General features: G+C 43.3%; 1 protein-coding gene across 1 annotated transcript; it reads right to left on the reverse strand.

Moving 5' to 3' along the window:
- Positions 1-1,335: 1,335 nt before the first annotated feature.
- LOC125946323 (mucin-5AC-like) lies at positions 1,336-20,320 on the reverse strand. The gene is made up of 5 exons (XM_049669058.1): positions 19,803-20,320; positions 15,972-16,023; positions 7,306-7,686; positions 1,804-4,882; positions 1,336-1,471 (listed from the first exon to the last, which is right to left on the reverse strand). The coding sequence occupies exons 2-5, from the start codon at positions 16,021-16,023 to the stop codon at positions 1,336-1,338; spliced, it is 3,648 nt and encodes a 1,215-aa protein (XP_049525015.1). The 5' UTR covers positions 19,803-20,320.
- Between the last annotated feature and the right edge of the window lie 98 nt (positions 20,321-20,418).

The following is a 20,418-nucleotide window of genomic DNA, read 5'->3' on the forward strand; positions in this document are numbered from 1 at the left end:
GATGGCGTTGTCATGCTTGCGCGAGATGTTGTTGTGGTGGTAGTGATTTTGGTTGTTGTTTCTGTATTGTTGGGTTGAAGTGACGTTGACTCGGTCACATTGCTGAAGTTATCGGCTCTGTGAGATCCGCTAGGTGGTAAACTAGGTTGGCCTTCTCTTTCAGGAGCACTATTCCGGGTGAAGGAACCGTCTACACTCCCATTAGTACTTTGTGGAGCATCTGTTTTTGCAATGGCTGTCGTAGAAGTGCGTTCGTTCCTCGTAGTGAGGCTGTCCCGATCAGATGAAGTTCCTCCTGTAGAACTGCTGCTTACTACACTTGAATTGTTAATCTTTTGCGTTGTACCAGATTCTGTAGACATGCCTGTAGTTGTAGTCGTTGTGATCGTTTGCCGGCTAGTGGTATGATTGGTTGTTTTGGCGGTTGTGGGTTTAACGGTTTCACTGGTGATTGCTTGAGTGGAGCTCTCGGTTCCATGTGAATCCTTAGACGAAACACTTGTACTTTCTCCTGCTTCGGTTGTAAAAGACGGAGTGATAGAACCGCCTGTTGTCTCATTACTGCTCTCCAGACTATTTGCTTTGTCTACTCCCATCATAGAAGTACGTTCGCTTGCCGTAGTTTTGTCTTCAAAACGAGTGGAAGCCCCTATTGTAGAACTGCTTATCACCGTACTTGATGTGCTGTTCGTTCGTGCTGCAACAGATGGCGTTGTCATGCTTGCGCGAGATGTTGTTGTGGTGGTAGTGATTTTGGTTGTTGTTTCTGTATTGTTGGGTTGAAGTGACGTTGACTCGGTCACATTGCTGAAGTTATCGGCTCTGTGAGATCCGCTAGGTGGTAAACTAGGTTGGCCTTCTCTTTCAGGAGCACTATTCCGGGTGAAGGAACCGTCTACACTCCCATTAGTACTTTGTGGAGCATCTGTTTTTGCAATGGATGTCGTAGAAGTGCGTTCGTTCCTCGTAGTGAGGCTGTCCCGATCAGATGAAGTTCCTCCTGTAGAACTGCTGCTTACTACACTTGAATTGTTAATCTTTTGCGTTGTACCAGATTCTGTAGACATGCCTGTAGTTGCAGTCGTTGTGATAATTTGCCGGCTTGTGGTATAATTCGTTCTTTTGTTGGTCGTGGGTTTAACGGTATCACTGGTGATTGCTTGAGTGGAGCTCTTGGATCCATGTGAATCCTTAGACGAAACACTTGTACTTTCTTCTGCTTCCGTTGTAAAAGATGGAGTGATAGAACCGCCTGTTGTCTCATTACTGCTCTCCAGACTATTTGCTTTGTCTACTCCCTTCGTAGAAGTACGTTCTCTTGCCGTAGTGTTGTCTTCAAAATGAGTGGAAGCCCCTATTGTAGAACTGCTTATCACCGTACTTGATGTGCTGTTCGTTCGTGCTGCAACCGATGGCGTTGTCATGCTTGCGCGAGATGTTGTTGTGGTGGTAGTGATTTTGGTTGTTGTTTCTGCATTGTTGGGTTGAAGTGACGTTGACTCGGTCACATTGCTGAAGTTATCGGCTCTGTGAGATCCGCTAGGTGGTAAACTAGGTTGGCCTTCTCTTTCAGGAGCACTATTCCGGGTGAAGGAACCGTCTACACTGACATTAGTACTTTGTGGAGCATCAGTTTTTGCAATGGCTGTCGTAGACGTGCGTTCGTTCCTCGTAGTGAGGCTCTGCCGATCAGATGAAGTTCCTCCTGTAGAACTGCTGCTTACTACACTTGAATTGTTAATCTTTTGCGTTGTACCAGATTCTGTAGACATGCCTGTAGTTGTAGTCGTTGTGATAATTTGCCGGCTTGTGGTATAATTCGTTGTTTTGGCGGTTGTGGGTTTAACGGTTTCACTGGTGATTGCTTGAGTGGAGCTCTCGGTTCCATGTGAATCCTTAGACGAAACACTTGTACTTTCTCCTGCTTCGGTTGTAAAAGATGGAGTGATAGAACCGCCTACTGTCTCATTACTGCTGTCTTGACTATTTACTTTATCTACTCCGTTCATAGAGGTACGTTCGCTTGCCGTGGTTATGTCTTCAAAATTAGTGGAAGGCCCAATTGTAGAACTGCTTATCACCGTGCTTGAGGCGCTGTTCGTTCGTGCTGCAACAAATGGCGTTGTCATGCTCGTGCGAGATGTTGTTGTGGTCGTAGTGATTTTAGTTGTTTCTGTAGTGTTGGGTTGAAGTGACGTTGACTCAGTCACATTGCTGAAGTGATCGGCTGTGTGAGATCTGCTAGGTGCTAAACTAGATTGGCCTTCTCGTTCTGGAACACTATACTGGGGGAAGGAACCGTCTGCGCTCCCATTATTGCTTTGCGGAGCATCTGTTTTCGCTATGGCTGTCGTGGACTTGCGTTCGTTCGTCGTAGTTTGGCTTTCGCGATCAGACGAAGTTCCTCCTGTAGAACTGTTGCTTACAACATTTGAATTGTTAATGTTTTGTGTTTTACTAGATTTTGGAGACATGCCTGTAGTAGTTGTTGTAGTCGTTGTGGTCATTTGCTTGCTTGTGGTAATATTGGTAGTTTCGGCAGTTGTGGATTTAGCGCTTTCACTGCTGATTTCTCGGCTGGTGCTCTTTGTTCCATGGGAATCATTAGAAGAAAGACTTGTACTTTCTCCTGGATCGGTTGCAACAGATGAAGAGATAGAACCACCCACTGTCTGATTACTGCTCTCTAGACCATTGGCTTTGTCTTCTTCGTTCGTGGAAGTGTGTTCGCTTGCCGTAGTTATGTCTTGAAGATGAGTGTAAGGTCCGATGGTAGAACTGCTTATCACCGTACTTGTGGGGCTGTTCGTTTGTGCTGCAATAGATGGCGTTGTCATGATTGCGCGAGATGTTTTTATGCTCGTGGTGGTTCTTTGCTGGTCCGTGGTTTCAGTTCTTATTTGTTTAGTTATGGGTTCACGTGTCGTTGACTCGGTCACATTGCTGGAGTTATCGTCTCTGTGAGATCTGCTAGGTGGTACACTAGGTTGGCCTTCACTTTGCGGAGCACTATACCGGGTGAAAGAAGCATGTTCCCTCTCATCATTAATTTGTGGGGCATTTGTTATGGCTATTGTAGACGTGCCCTTATTTATCGTGTTGAGGCTCACCCGATCCGACGAAGTTTCTTCTGTGGAACGTCTCCGAATTGCACTTGAAGTGGTGTTCATTTGCGTTGTAATAGAGGCTGTAGTCATACCTGGAGTGTTTGGTGTTGTAGTCTTTGTGGTCGTTTGCTGGCTGGTGGCATTACTGGCGGTTTGAGGATTGGTGGGTATAGCGGTATCGCTGCTGATTGCTTGAGTGGAGGTCTTGATTCGGTGTGCCTCCTTAGACCGTAAACTTGTACTTTCTTCTCCTTCAGTAGTAACATTTGAAGAAATAGAACCGCGTACTGTCTCATTACTGCTCTCTGGACCATTTGCTTTGCCTATTCCGTTCGTAGAGGCACGTTCGCTGGCTGTAGTTGTGTTTTCAATTGTAGATGTGCTTAACACCGCGCCGAAGGTGCTGTTCGTTGGTGGGGAAACAGATGACGGTGTCCTGCTTGAGAGAGTTGTTGTGGTCATAGTGTTTTTTTGCTGGTCCGTGGTTCTTGTTTTTTCTGGTTTGATGGGTTGGAGTGTTTTCGTCTTTGTCGCTATAATTGAGTCATCTGCACTGTGCGAATCACTTATTGCTGCACTTGAACTGCTGTTGTATTCTGTGGGAACGGTTGAGCTGTCGTCCGATTGTGCGGCATTATATACCGTAGCCGAGCTTATGGTAGATGTCGTTGGTGTTGTGTTTTCTTGCTGAGTTATTGGATTAGTGGTCAGGGCGATATGAGTGGAGTTATTATTCGTTGAAATTCTGGCCATGGTATTTGAACTCTCGGTTATCGGACCACTTTTTGGTGGTATATTCGAGGTATGTTCGGTTTTTGTGCTAAAGTATGTTGCAGTGGAACGCTTATTTCTTGCTGGAATGCTTTGTGCACCATTTGTTTTCGATGCGTCTTGCGTCGTCGAGTTCTCACTGTCTGATTTAGCGCTTGTCTTATTGTTGGTCTTCCCTATCACCCAACTGGTCGATGTTGACGTTATATAATTCTCTATTTTTGTCGTCTCTGATTTCGTAGTAGAGCCGATTACCTGAGACGTGGTGGACTTATTGTTGGGCTTTTGACCGGTGGGTTTATTAGTTATTTCTTTTGGAGGAACGATTTTTGTTGTAGGCGACTGTTTGTCGGTTGAAGTATTGTTGGGTTCAAGTGAGGAAGTCATATCTGTTTTCAGAACGGTTTTCGTAGTTTTTGTAGGGTGGAGGCTTCCATGCGTGTCGTTTGTTCTGGTTTGTTTTTTTGAGGTACGGGTTGTTGCAGTTGAAGTTTTTTCGTTTTCGGGGAAGCTAGACATAATGCTCCAGCTTTTTTCTGGCTGTGTTGTGGCGTAGTCTGCACGTTGTTTTTTCTCTATTGTGTTCGTGTTTGTCGCGTCCGTGAAGTCTTTGGCATTTGTCGAATATGTCTTCGCTACAGGGGAGTTTGCTTGCACTGTACTGGATACACGAGTGGGAAAAAGTTCTGTTGGGTAGCTTCTTGGTGTGCTTGTCGATGTTTGCACTGTCGTGGTGGTTTTGGTAGACAGGCTCTTTCGTTTTGTAGTAGTCGTTGGTATGCGCGTCGATGTTTGCAGTGTGTAATTAAGGAACATCTTAAGGAACCACTTTTCGCGTCCTTTGCAAGCTGACTGCAATGCTTTCTCAATTGTCTGAGATATGCGAGTCTTGGCATGCTCCACAAATTTTTTTTCAACCTTGTTAAGAAGAGATACGCCCGCCGGATGCCGGATGTCAAGGCTGAGTGGGTCCACTTTCACCGTTACAACTGCCTCTTGGTTTTCTGTGGAATATAACATGTGCAACAAGCCTTGTAGTCAAAAGTAGCACATAATATTTCATTCAACACTAATGAGTGCCATATTTAAGGAGATGCCAAAGGAAAATACTCAATGTGGTATTGCAGCAGGATATTGACAATGAAAAAAAAAACAACACTGTATTGTCAACACAGGCACTACACCTCCAGAAACATTAATGGAAGCATTGGTCGGGATCTTGGCTGTCAATGTAATCATCAGTGGGAGAACTAGGGAAGTCTTAGACTGGAGCAACCGTTTTGATCGGGAGTGTTCTTCCAATCTTGATAACAACTGTTTCACTAGGCGGCTATATTTACGTACCAGGGGCGATAAGGCGAAGCCGGTACAAAAGAGTAAAGTCAAGTTGACGGAAGGGGATTTAAAAAGAGGTGTTATGATTGTGAAGAAGGTGAGGACAGCATTGGTATCTTAGCAAGAAAGTCGCCGAATCTAGCGATGTTTTAGTCAGCTTAACAACAACTTTGGTCCTCTGGAGTCTTCTACTTTTTATAGACGTAAGTAGGCAGTAATCTCCGTTTGGTAATATCTATAAGGGGGCTTCGGCTAATAATAATAAAGTGCATAGCCTCACCCCCATTTTATTTCAAGGGAGATATGCGCCTTCATAGGTCACTATTTCTAAATTTTTAACGAACTTGTTAGTGAGCCGCCTTAGCCCAACAAAGCTGCGTCTTTTGGCAAGAAAAAGAATTGTGAAATCGTATACAGCTTTAGGAAGTGGGCGATTGTTCTGCCTTTCCCTATACCGGCCTTTATCTCTTCAACGCTGAAGATATCTCCAACCTATAGCTTTAAAATAATAAGGAACACGTCCTGGGAACAATAAAAAACAATAATCCGAGAAAGCCATTAACAGCTATCGCCCCCCCCCCCCTATGTAATACCCTCTACTGGAGGGCATTTAGGAGTATTTTGAATAAATAAATAAATAAACATCATTAATAAAGGACTTTTCTCTAAAAATGCTCCTTTTTAGTACACGACCTGGCCAATTTGTCCCAAAAATGTTGAATACACTGGGTGAAGGTCTAACCGTTGGGAGAAAGTGAGCTACCAAGAAACGCTGCTAAGAAAAGCATGTGTTGCTCTGACGAAGACAACTGCTGTTGTCAAAACGTTGGCTCGAACGAGGCTTCACTTGTTCGTCCATTGCTGATCACTTCAAGTCGCTATAAGTGAATTCATCGCTTTGTTTCGTTTGCTCATATTTTACAGCACCCATCACAATTGCTTTCCAAAAAAGAGCAGAGTGCCACATGATGCTTCTTTGCTTTTTTTTTTTTCAGTGAGGTTAAAGCTAGTCGCTACTTTCCCCACTAAGCTTCAAAGGTAATAAAAGGAGTATTTTTTTCAACTTGTGGGCTCTAGAGACGAGCCAGGCGCCTGCCCAAGAGCATGGATAATCGACAAAGGCGAACAGTAGATGCCTCGATCTGTCGGGGCATTATTTAATATCAGAAAGGCTACACAACAATTTTATTCTGAGCAGAGTCTTCTCATTTTCCTAGAGACTGTGAAAACCATCACGTTATTATAATGTAGACCCAATTCACCTGCTTTTTTTTCACGACAGGGATCTGCTTCCATCTTTGACTTGAAGCCATGTTGTGCATGCATGCAAACTCGGGAACTATAGTTCGGTGTTAGCCAAATATATTAAACAGCGTTCGTTCGCAGTGTGTGCGCGTAGAGTATTAAGCGCACTTTTATTTGACGTTGGTTTGAACTTGACCTTGAAAGAAATTTTCAGAGCGAGCATCACGCAAAAATAGACTACGCCATTTCAATTATGCCCTGGTAACCTTTTGAATTAAGTAACGCAGGAATGCAGCCAGCTGCAAATTGTTAAAAATATTTCAGAGAATAGTTCCGCTTCTCTAGCTAGCACGGCAAAGCCACATAGTTTGCTTTGCTTGGGACCCCTCTTTTCTCTAATATTCAACTTGGAATAAAGTACTAGTTGACTGAATAATGAAATTTTGGATATCAGTCAGATAAGCTCTGGGACCAGTGATATCGGGATATCAATACAAAGCTGTCGGAGGGTTCGGTCGCTCGTCTTAGTCTGGGCGAGAATGATGTTGAAGACGTTACTAAAAGCAAAGTTGCAAACCAGCAGGGAGTTTCCTTAACCGCAGAAATAAATTATAGGCAAAGAAAAGAGACACAAAGAGCTAATTATTTATGTGTTGAGCCTTACTCGGGATTTGCAGCAAGTTTTGTCGATGCCAATGTGTGATGTATTTAAATTATGTCTAGTTAGACTAATCTTAGCAAATCGCAAGCTTTTCATTCCGTGTCTTAATTATTGCAGCTGTTGCGAATCAGATGCGTTATTTCAATAATAATTTAGCCACAATTTTTACAAATACAGAATACTTACTTCTGTCCTCCAGTCTGTTGAACTTAACAGATACACGAAAATTGCCCTTCTTGACAGTGGCACTGATACGGAAGTCACTGTTACGAAAACGCCAGCTGTTCTTCTTCGTGACGTCGTAGTAGCCAACGCTACCGGAAAGATCAAAGGTGCAGTAAACAGGTGCGTAGTTTGTTTGCTTTGGTGCAAACAATGTATTGCATGTCCCGTGTAGTTTCCCTCCGTTCGGTAGATTTAAAGAGCCGATTGTGAGAAGAAATTCGTACGTCCAAAATAGATGTTTAAAAGAAAACGAGGTGTCTTCCAAAACTAAACGACCCGTTTCTTGACCGCAGAAGAAGCTGTGCAGCACATCCTGTTCGCTGATCTTTGGAAGTGCTTGACCTGCATATATATATAAAAAAAAAAGACTTTACTTAATGCCCTAACGCAAGAATGATAACTGGTGAAATGTTGGCGTTTTGACGTTTGTCACAATCTCAACTCGTCAATGGCAGCATCAGTACTTCTTTGCTAATAAATGCATCAATAAACGCACATGATCTCATTAAAAAGAAGCTCAAGCGCTTTTTAAAAAAGAAATAGTTTACAGCGCATTCTTATAGTGTCTTGCTTATAAAATTCAAAAATTGTATCACATTTTTATTACATGTGCTTGTAAACTATTCTAAAACATGTCCCCAGGGTAGACAAGCTCAGGGTTCTGATCTGCATATTCAAAGCAATCGTCACAACACGCACACCCTCCAGACACTCCAATCCACCGTCGACAACACTCTCAGACTGCTCGGCCGCGTGTCCAGCCGACACGGCGGTCTCCGGGAAAATGATCTCCTCCGACTAATACATGCCTTTGTCATTACAAAGGTAACTTACACACTCCCATACTTACACCTTCTCAGAAAGGAGACTGACAAGTTCAACACCCTCCTTCGTAAAATCTATAATTTCGCCCTAGGCCTCCCACTACGCGCGTCCACAGAACGGCTCATGCAGACCGGTACTTTCAACACACTCGACGAGCTCGTGGAAGCCCATCTCACCTCCCATCTCACCTCCCAACAAACCCGCCTTTCCAAATCGAAAACCGGACGACACATTCTCAACTCCTTAGGCATTTCTCCACCATCTCTCACTCACCCCAAACACACCATTCCACACCACATACACGCGAATTCACACATTCCACCACTCCCTAAAAACATGCACCCTATACATCACATCCCACGCAGGAGGCAAAGGGCCAAAGGCTCTACACAGAAAGCTCCCCAGTTCAACCGACGTGCTCTATGTCGACGCCACCGAATATAGCACTGGCTCCAAATATGCCCTCTCAGTAATAAATTCGCACGGCCAGTTAGCTACGGCCGCCTCTGTCTATGTTTCTTCTCCGGAGGAGGCGGCCACAGCCCTGGCTTTCGCTATTCCAAATTCCTCCGTCATTGTCAGCGACTCAAAAACAGTCATCAGCAATTTAGGAGCGGGCAGGGTGTCAAGGCAAGCCCTTTCCCTAACCCTCTCTCGCCCTCCCACACAAGACGTAGGCCTGATTTGGACCCCAGCACACGCGGGTCTTGCCGGCAACGAGGTGGCTCACGCCAGCGCTCGAGGATTAACGGACCGGGCGCGGGCATTAGGTGAGTCGCAAATCGTTGCTTTCGAGAGGCCGCTTTCCGCGCGAGATCGCCTTCTGACATACCACGACATCTGTGAACATTATACACTCGATCGTCTGACATTTCCGCTCTTGGCACGTAATTCTCCACGTAAACGCGAGATCCTGTGGCGGCAGCTTCAGACTCGCACGTTTCCCCCCTCTCACTTTCTACACGTCATTCACCCTTCTCTCTACCCTTCCCCGGTCTGCCGCTTCTGCTCAGCGCTCAAGGCCAATCTCGACCACATAATGTGGGGATGTCCTCAACACTCATTACCCCCTCCCCTTAATAATTTAATTACTAGTCAGGAGCAGGGGGGGGGGGGGGCTGCCTTGCGCAGCTCCAGGCCCGACGTTCAGGAGGCCATCCTGGGCTGGGCTGAGAGGGTAGCGGAGGACTACCTAGAGTAGACCCCTCCCCCCCTCTACCCCGCTGCCCCTTTCCTTGTAAAAAGGATAAATAAAGTTGTTACTACTGCTACTACTTTAGTGATAAAAATATCGCATTCTCACCCGAAAGGCGAATCATCGATAACGGTAGCAAAGTATTCGAGAACTACACGAAGTAAGCTTCATAGTTTAATTGGTCGCATAAATTGCAGCAGACAATCGCTTACCAATTACCGACGCTTACCAACGCACAAGCAACAATATACAAATCCTACTCGATGACCGCGAACACTTGCCGTCACAACGCTTGCTTAATGAAGAGCGCCGCAGCAGTAGCGAACGCTTCGTGCTGCCTCTCGCTTCAACGCGTCCCCGAAACTTGAAATTACGTGACCTGCAATACTAGGCGTGCGAGAACACGGTACACATGACACCCCCAGCCATCGCCGAGCCTTTGTATTTGTGTAACTTAGGCGAAAAGCTTGTGCACCACGACAGCGCTGTGGACCATACAGTAGTTAGCGTGCACAGCACTTAGTCGCTTGAATACATAGGACGCACACACATGCATACATACATACATACATACACACATACATACATACAAACATGCATACATACATACATACATACATACATACATACATACATATATACACACATACATACACACACACATACCTACATACATGCATACATACACACACACATACATACACAAACACACATGCATGCATGCATACATACATACATACATACATACATACATACATATATATATATACACACACATACATACATACATACATACATACATACATACATACATACATACATACATACATACTATATATATACACACACACATACATACATACATACATACATACATACATACATACATACATATATGCATACATACATACATACATACATACATACATACATACATACATGCATGCATACATACATACATACATACATACATACATACATACATACATACATACATACATACATACATACATACATACATACATACATACATACATACATACATACATACATACATACATAGCTAGACCCGCCGCGATGGCTTGGCGGCTATGGTGTTACACTGCTATACACGAGGTCGCGAGATCAAATCCTGGCCGCGGCGACCGCATTTTGATGGGGCGAAACGCGAAAACGCCCATATCCCGTACATTGGGGGCGCGTTAAAGATCCCCTGGTGGTGAAAATTATTTCGGAGTCCCCCACTACAGGATGCCTCATAATCAAATCATGGTTTCGGCACGTAAAAGCCCTCAATTTATACACAGATCGCCCCAAGAAATTGCGTGATGTTTCATGATGGAGCTGGAGGAGAATGCCCCTATTTGTGGAACTTAGGCGAAAAGCTTATGCATCACGACAGCGCTGTGGACCACACATCACTTAGCGTGCAGCTCTACCCGACGAAAATGGGGTGACAATGCCAAGTTACATCACCCACTCTACTCCGCAAGCTTGCCTTTTGAGATTTCTTACCTCCACGCCTGAAGCTAAAGCTCAAAGGAGAGCGTTTTCAAAACCTGGGGGAAACAATGAGCGAAACTACGGGCCCACTCAGGTTCATCAGTTTTGAACATTGTGTAAAACGGTGGGACGTGTGATGGGACAAACGGTGGGACATAGCGTCCGAGAGTGTGCTCTCTAAAGGCGATAAGAGTTTGCTGTAGAGGTGGATGAATATAAGCTTTTTCGAATGCGAATCGAATACAAATACTCAGTATCGAATTGAATATAGAATTGCCGCACAACGATGCATATACATATATACAGCACCAATACTTATTTGGTGTAATTAAGAACCACGCCTCTAATGGGTAGTGTAAAAAAGACAACATGAACAAATGATCAGTGCAAACACATAATCAATAATTACCATATTAAAAGCATGCATGAATAGCTTCTCCACAGTGTTTAAGTGCCTAATTGCAAACAAGTTTTACAAGAAAAAAATGGCTGTTGTATGACTTTAGCTTTGAACAAAAAAAAAAACGCTAAATAATTGTTTGTCAAAAGAAGGCCAGAAGTTGTGGAGGAAGAAAAGAAAAAGCTGCAAAAGGACTTGTGTGCCGTAGACCAACCTCAAAGAGGCCGTTGCAAGAAAAAATCACTGTGTCCAGCACAAAACATAAAAGGCCCTTCGCTCAACGTTCGCTCATTTTATAATGTCATTGTTAGTAAACCGCCATCTGTTAACATTCCAGGAAAACAACATGAATAGACTACAAAAAAAAAAACACACTAAATAACCTACTACAAGAAACACTCAGATTGCCATGCAGGCTTACGCCGCCATACCGAAAACTAAAGCTTGCATTATTCATTTTGTTTCTACATTGGTTCGAAAACTTTTGTTGTCGCCCTTATGATAGTTTGCGATACTTTTTGTAGCATAAGCAAAACAGTAACTAGATTTTACCATTCGATGGTAGCAAAACATTTTGTTAGTTTCAATTATTCGAAAATGCCGAACGATTCCTTTTAGAATGCTAATATGAATAGTTAGTGTGTAGTATTAGATACGGATTTGAACTGGGAAACAACGAATATTGAACCCACGAGCTTAAAACTGTGGCTACCGGTATTTCGTATGCGCCTGACAGCTAAATCGCACTGTTTGTTTTCCAGCAACACCCATACCGTATCCAGGCTATAGAACCACCCATTCTGCAAAAAAAGGTTTCCTTCCTTCATTCATTCATTCATTCATTCATTGAGTTCGAAAGTTTGTTCCAATTATGTATTTATGCTTGCGCGGCCCTATCCTGGATCATTCCTCCTTACTGAGCATGCGTCAAAGCCTTTGAAATCATCATCATTATTATCATCATCGTCATCAACTTCAGCGCAAACAATATTGCAGGTTAATCGGGCTGGTAACTATATCTGTAAGCTTGTTACAGTTTATGTTGACCCTGTGCACATCTCTACACGATTTCACGCCGAGCAGGAGGACTGTACCGCGCCTAGACCTGAAACCGGAATCGGACGTACCAACTTTTGCCTGAACCTCAGATTTTGGCAATTCCCGTACCGAATTATACATTCGCAGTGGTTGAACCTCCCATATGCACTAAAACCACGTTTAAACGGACAGCGGTTTGTGGATCGCTTACGTATCGCTGTGTTTACTGACTATACGAGTATACTCCGCGAGCCATTGTGAACCTTGCTGATACTAATTTCGCAAGATCTGCTTCGATCTCCAGGTGAAACTGCTATCTTTCACAACTCGCTGCCATAGAAATGTGGCTTTTGTGTCCTTAAACTAGTGATGTTAGTTCTTGACAGGAAAAAAACAGTAGAGAAAAAAAAACTAGAAGAAAAAGCCGGCAGATTTCACGCCCTGTGGGAATCGATGTTATGCGAAGCAGTGTGTGGGGCCTACTAAGTAAACGAAACGACAATGAGAGCGCCAAGACGTAGCCGACTGTTTCATAACCTACATGACACGCATGTCATGAGTCCTCAGCTGTCCCTTTAGCTACGCCTAAGAGACCTTAAGGCGAAAGCCCTAGTCATGCTCATGACTATGACTTCAACCATCAACCTTTAGCCCTTTCCTTCACTCAGTAACACATCCTAACTCATTCCATTGGTTTTTGCATGTTAGTCATTTTTCGCGAAGTCGTCATTTTTGCTGAGTCATGCTCATGACTATGACTTCTACCACCATCCTTTAGTGTTTTCTGCACTAGTACCCACGTCCAAAACCATTTCAGTGATTTTTGAGTGTTAATGTTTTCTCGCTCTCATTGTCATTTTTGCCGAGTCATGCTCATGACTATGGCTTCTACGACCATCCTTTAGTGTTTCCTTCCCGTAGTGCCCACGTCAGAATCAATTTCAGTGCTTATTGAGCGTTAATGTCTTTTGCTGAGTTAGTCATTTTGCCGAGTCATGCTCATGTCTATGCCTTCTACCATCATCCTTTAGTGTTTCCTTCACTTAGTACCCACGTCAGAACCCATTTCAGTGTTTTTTTTTTTGAGTGCTAATGTTTTTTCGCTGGGTCATCGTCATTTTAGGCGGCTGTTTCATGACCTACATGACACGCATGTCCTGATTCATGTTATGACAAAATGAATGTTGACATTGTTGAATGAATGTTGAATGTCATGAATGTGGACATTCATGTCATCAGCTATCATTGATGTTCGCATACACTCTTGTCATACTGTGGCAATTTTGTTAACTACAAAGTTAACCCGACGACCATGAGAACAGCAAGACGTAGGCTGCTAGATAGTTAGTTAGATAGATAGATAGATAGATAGATAGATAGATAGATAGATAGATAGGTACTGTCAAAGTGGCAAATGTTAGCCAAGAAATGCTTCGCATTTAAAAAACAAGGACGAGACGAGTATACAGGACCGACGCTAACGGTACTTCATGCTCACCAAGTGAACGCCAGAGCCACTGAGTATTCTCAAACATAGTAAACACCATGTCGTTTGCGTAGCAGAAGTCTCAAGCCAAGACAAGCTGCACTCTATGTAAATACTGTTACCACGAGAAAAAAGGAGTGCCAAGAGTGTTTGAGAGATATTTGTTGAGTGGTATCTTATCCAATACAAGCCTACGAAGACTGAGCATCAGTGACATAAAAAATTGTTTTGGCAAAAGGTTTTTCACAGAAGGTGCATTCGTAACTACAAAGACGTATGTATTTTGCTTGCCATTTTACATTTTTCACACTCGACATTTCCCCGATCGCTGTCATCATCCTTTTTAGTTTGGCTTCCTAACTCATAAATTTGACCTTTTGACAAACATCTTGGGTGTTTCATCTTCTGAAGAATTGTCGGTCTAAAGTTTGTGACAGTTGACGTGGCGCAGACATCAACTTTGTTTGCAGAATTTCATTTGACGTGAATACGTCGCAGTTCCGGAGTCAGAGAAAATCTTCTGCGTGCGTATGCACACAAAAACTCTTCGGCGAAGAAAAATCACATGTCTTGGCAATTCTGACAGAAAACTTATAGCGCTAATTCATCGCATTTATCTCACCCTCCGCACCTGCTCACTGCATCTCTGTAGATTTGCGTTTTTCTATGCTAAATTTTGAGCCAGTGTGGTGTTCCCTTCTTCATCTATCTTTCCACCAGCCTGGTTCTTGCCGAGTAAGGAGGGTCAACCTCGGACACTGTGTAATACGAAACTAGGCTGCTCCTGGGGAGGGTATAATCAAAAGGTGGCTGATTGCAAGACAAACGGTGATATTAAATGGGCCGATCCCGGAGGACTACCTAATCAAAGGTGATGACTTGGTGAGCCGATTCTGCTACCGATGTACGATATCTGTCTCCACGAAGGTTCTAATATGATTCGCAAAGCGAGCTGAAGCTGCAAGGAGTACAATCCTTATAATGCGTTGCAGTAGCTTCGGTGTAGCAGGTGGGCACATACTTCTTGCCCTTCAAACTGTGTTTGGAGTCGCTATCTCGCCGAGTAGACGTAGTCAGGTGTCGCTCACAAGGTGAGGTGAGGAGATGGAAAGCATGAAGAACGTTAGCATGACTAGGACGATCTCGCAGGTTGAACTTAACAGGAGGTCGCCGTGGTTGCGTGGTTCATGTGGTTAGCATGACTGATTGATCACGTGTTCGTCAGAGGTGTTGAAGCATCCAGCATTTATCGCCACATTTCACATTTCTGTACACGCACCTCTGCTCACAATGCTTCCTTCACTAGTAGCTAAATATGGATTTTTACAAATAGTGCATCCACAGGCGGCTTTGTATGCCCGTGCACAATTTCACACTCATTTGTACACCTTCCATCTTTTGCGCTGTATCTGCGTTCGTTTGTATTTGGTATGCCTCGCAGATGTCGTCCCCCGAAAGTGGGTTCCCCTATCTCTATGACTACCTACTGTAACACTGGATCGCTGCGTCCAAGTCGCACACCATGATGTCATGTAAAATAGTGTTTGCATTTACGCAGAAGGTGCAAAAAATTCCATGAGTTGCAAATAAAATACAGTTACACGCATCCTATGTCTGTCTGGGTATGATTAAATTGAAACAATTCAAGATAAGCTTCGCCAAACCTATATTCTTACAAGTGTGTCGGATCGACCGTTGAAACAACTGTGGGACGCTAGCTCAGCCTAATTAAATCATTTTCTTCGCAAGCTTCACAATTATCATTAGACTGTACAAAGAACATCCAGCAGCTTGCGAAACATAGCACACGACGTCTCTCCTTTCGCGGTATGAATCATATCAGTGAAGTGACAGAACGGTAGAACTGAAACTTCAAAGTCCAAAGAGCAACTGGGTTTGGGTTTCGCCGCGTAAGTACAATTTATCGCATCAGTTTCAAAAGTTTGCTTATCCTCTATCTTTCATAATTCAGAACAAGGTATTCCTTAAAAATTATTCACTTTCTCCGACCAAAACGAAATTTTACATCAGGTCCGGTAATTGTGGACAAAGAAGGACAGCGATTCAAATGGTCGCACTCCTGACCGCATGGAAAGGCGCAACACCCGTGAGCACTAGAAAGCCACACACAGAACAAAAAATAATGCGTCCCTACGAGATAAAAGAGGAAAATTTCTCACCCAAGGCAACGGCGAAAAAAGCAGTGGCGACGTAGAGCACATTCGGTTTCATCTGCAATGAATTAATATTCCGTTTGTAACTTCAGCAAGGGCGCCATGTTTACCTACAGCACGAACAAATCAGACTGCACACGTAGAAAGGACGACACCACTCGAGCGCTTACTAACGAATGACTTGTCTGTTGCTGGTACACCACATACAGATAACAAAAAAAAAAACAATTATGCGCAGACAAACAAAAGTGAAATGGGCTAGCAAAAAAAGCCCACAACACAACAACGCCCCACCGGAGACACGATTGCAAGGTCAGTCGCTAAATGCACTAAGAGATTGTTTTTCTTTTCTGTCTAGCGCTAATGGCGTGTCGCTTAAGCACGTGTCGCCACTTTTTCTTTTGGTCAGATAGTCCTCCGCTATAAGGCGGGGTTTTGCTTCCTTGTACCTCCACAGCACATGCACGCGTTTAATCGAATACGGGCCTCCAATCCCACGCTGAGCAATGCGATTCCAAATATGCCTGACCTGCGTTTCTCAATCTGGACAGATGTTCTTGTAATCTTTTATTAATGCATTCGCCCGTTTTGTCAGTGTAACACTTCCCGCAGGACATCGGGATCTCATAAATCACATTGTTTATGCACTCTACCGCACGGATATCGAACTGTTGTCCCATCTTGCAAGCGCTGCGCGCTGCTAAACTAGGCGCCTGGGCGCGGGATCGCACCGTCTGGCAGATCAAATCAAATCATCAAATCAAACATGTTTATTTGCAAGAAGAATACAAAATTTCCCTGCGGTAGGCTAACGCTAAAGGCGAAAAAGGTTGACGAGGTCCTGGCCCCGTGAACAACACAGTCTGCGACAGTTGACACGACACAACATACATTTCATCAAGTACACAGCACCTGCTTGTTCTCTACATCGGATCACATACGTATTTGTTTATACATGTGCATTCAACACGCCGTACATACATTACACATTGAAGAACAACCATTGAAATGGGATCGAAAAATGTTGTTTAATTATTGCGATTACCAGCGAAAATTCAACCAGAAAATATTCATTTAAAATATAGAAACCTAATTGGACAACATTTATGAATCGACTATGAGGTTAGTAGTGAGAAAGAACGATTGATAATGGCACTTGAGTTCCTTGGTTTGTAATGTAAGGTTAATGTTCGATTCATGGAGGTTTACAAATTGGACCATTGTATATTCAATGGCTTGCTTCCCATAGTTTCTGCGTGTTTTTTTAGTTTTTAGGCTAGAGCTTCTGAAGCCATATTTCGTGGATGCAGTGATTGGACTCCTAACGTGAACATTTTATTTTCAATATTTTCTACTAGGCGGTTTCTAACACTTATTAGAGCCTCTTCCGTAGTTTTGTTTTTTCGAAAACCATATTGATATGGTGATAATAGATTTTGTTTATCGAGATATTTCGTTCGGCGCTTATTTATACATCTTTCATGTATTTTTGAGAAGAGAGGTAGCATGAATACCGGTCGATAATTTGTTGATTCTCAAGTATGGACGCCTTTTTGGATAGGAGTAATTTTTGCCACTTTATCTTTCGCCAGGAAAGTTCCTGCCAGAAACGAAAAATTTATAAGATATGCTAATACAGGGCTAAGATACAAGATGGGACAGTCTAAACTGAAGCCACTTTTACGTCATCATAACCACTTGAAATATTGGTCGTAAGTTCTGTTATGTATCTGTGGTCCTCTTCTGGTGATACGTGTGACCCTAGAGAATTCATCTGCTTACCTAGTTCATTTTCACATTGCATTGTATCGTCATCACCGACAGCCACATTCACAAAGTACTGATTAATTGCATTTGCAAGCTCCCTGGCTTCTAAACTAATATTGTTAACTTTTATTTCGTTAGGTGTATTGCACGGTACTGTTCTTCTAGTTAAAGAATTGACCTGCTTCCATGTTTTTGCAGGATCTGACCTCATGCGTGAAAACATGACTTTATCATAGGCTATTTTTGCTTTTCTGTTGTGGCTATTTAACCTATTGCTAAATTTCCTGAACTCTCGCGTTATCGTAATATCTCTGCTCGTAATAAATCTGTGAAAAAGGGCGTTTTTTTGCTAGATTCTTTTCAAGAGGTCGCTATTTATCCAGGTTTTTCTATTTTTGTCCTTTCTCATTTTGAACTATCGAAGCGGAAAAGCAGCAATGAAGCATTCAACAAAGATCTCTAAAAAAGTGCCATATCCATTATCTGGATTTCTTGCACTTACACACCTGACCAGTCAGCTCATTTAATTAACTAGCAAACTTAAGCAGTAATTTGTCATTATTACTTTAATATCGCGGGAGATATGGACGTTTTTCTTTAAGGAACAAGTTTTGTGTACAGATATGAATAGGTAGGTGGTCACTAAGGCCTGAGCCCAATATGCCTGGGTTGTAGTAGTATTTGTTTAGGCTTGTCATACAGACGTCAATAGACGCGGAGTTATTGTGAGTAGCACGCGTAGGCTCTAAAGTAGCAGTTTCCCTTCCATATGATGCTATAAGGTTTTTAAGATCAAGCGCATATGAATCTTCACTCATCATATTAATCACCCATGATGAAATATGCTTTTTATGTCATTAAAACAATGCAGAAAATGTTCCAAATGGCTTAGAAAACAGCGCTTGTATCCAGTTGGGGGTCTGTATACTACAGTAAGCAGAAACGTAAGTAAGCAGAAAGATCATCAAGTATTTGAAAGTAATATTGCTGCTTCAGGTATATAGCTAACCCTCAGCCTCTTCCGGCTTGATGTAATCGTACTGCTGAATAATTGGTGAACTCGGGGGACATGTCAGTATAATGTCTCTGTAAACAGTATTGCATCAAAGTCTGCGTGAATAGAACTCTAAAATACATCAAGCTCTTCCTTCTTATTCTTAAGACTCCTTATCTTTTGATTTAGCATGGTAAAACTAGACCTAAAACAAGCATTACACTCATCGGTGTTGTTTCTTCCATTGACAAGAAAAAGTTTTTTTTTTCTCACTTTTTTTCCTCCTTTATTTTTCACTCGATGGGATCTTTGTCAGCAGTGCTTGTTATCCGCATTACATCAGGAGTTTTATCTTTACGAGCGTAAATTTCACTCCACTCAACGCATTTCCATTTTGCGGATTTCTTTTTTGTTTGCTATGGCTGCACTAAGGAGCTACTTGTCTTGTCGTGCCAGGTGCTCGTTAACATAGATGGCACTTTCTGCGCCCTTGTGACCTAGGTCAGTCGAAGCTATTTTCCATTTCTTTGATTTCGCGAGTAGCGCATTACGCTTTGTGCGTGAAATGAATCGGGCAGCAATGTTTCGTTGATTCTTTTTTGTCGTGGATACCCTGCGACAGATGTGGATATCCGTATCAGAGATTGGCTCCCCTACGAGCTTAACCATCTTTTTTACCACGACAGTTGAGTCAAGTTCCTCTGGTGCACCTTTTATTTCAAGATTGTTACTCCTTTGGTATTGCTCAAGTTCTTCAATTTTCTTTTCAAGCCGTTGGTTTGCGGTCTATAGTTTTTTGTTCTGGGAAAATAGGGTTTTTATTTCGGCTGTGGCTTGATGTCGGGTATAATTTCCTTCACTTTATCAAATGTATCACCGCAGAATTTTAAGCTTTCTTTCAGCGACCTTATCTCAGCACGTATTTCCCGTTGAAAATCAGGTTAGTGTCGAGACATCTTTCTTGTCACCCTCACCCATGACAAGAACTTCAGGTAACAAGTTTCAAAGTAAAGTCAGTTGTCCGGCAGCAGTGCAAGACAGCAAGGAAAAGTAGCACGGGGATACCCTTTGCTTACCTGCAAAAGATTGCAGATGTACCTTTAGTCACCCAATTGCTTCGTGCACCACTGCCGGACAGCACAGGAGATGAGAAATCCAGTGCTTATAAAGCCAACCGAGGATCAGCTGACAGCCTTCTACGCCGACTCTGGGATATCTCGTTCCGGTGATCAAGCGAGCTGTGACGAGGAGCCAGTTGCCGGTGCTCTGCAAGGAATTGCAGATGTACTCTTAGTCGCCCAATCGCTTCGTGCGTCGCTGACGGACTGCATAGGAAACCAGAATTCCAGCGCTTATAAAGCCAGCCGAGGATCAGCTGACAGCCTTCTGTGCCGACTCCGGGAATATCTCGTTCCTGTAATCAAGCGAGCTGTGACGAGGCGTCAGTTGCCGGTGCACTGCAGACCATGCGTCGACGAAGAGCAGTTTCGCTGTAGTTTCCCACCAAGGGACACTCGTTGAATTTCCTCGTGCTTACCTGCAAAGGATTGCAGATGTACTTTTAGTCGCCCAATCGCTTCGTGAACCGCTGCCGGACTGCTAGAGAATTTCCTGGGGTACGAAAATAATACTTGTACACCATATCAATTCGTCACATTCCGCGAAATTGCGGTCACTGATAGAGACAGAACT

The sequence above is a fragment of the Dermacentor silvarum genome, chromosome 6 (assembly GCF_013339745.2).
Source record: "Dermacentor silvarum isolate Dsil-2018 chromosome 6, BIME_Dsil_1.4, whole genome shotgun sequence".
In the NCBI taxonomy this organism is placed as follows: domain Eukaryota; kingdom Metazoa; phylum Arthropoda; class Arachnida; order Ixodida; family Ixodidae; genus Dermacentor; species Dermacentor silvarum.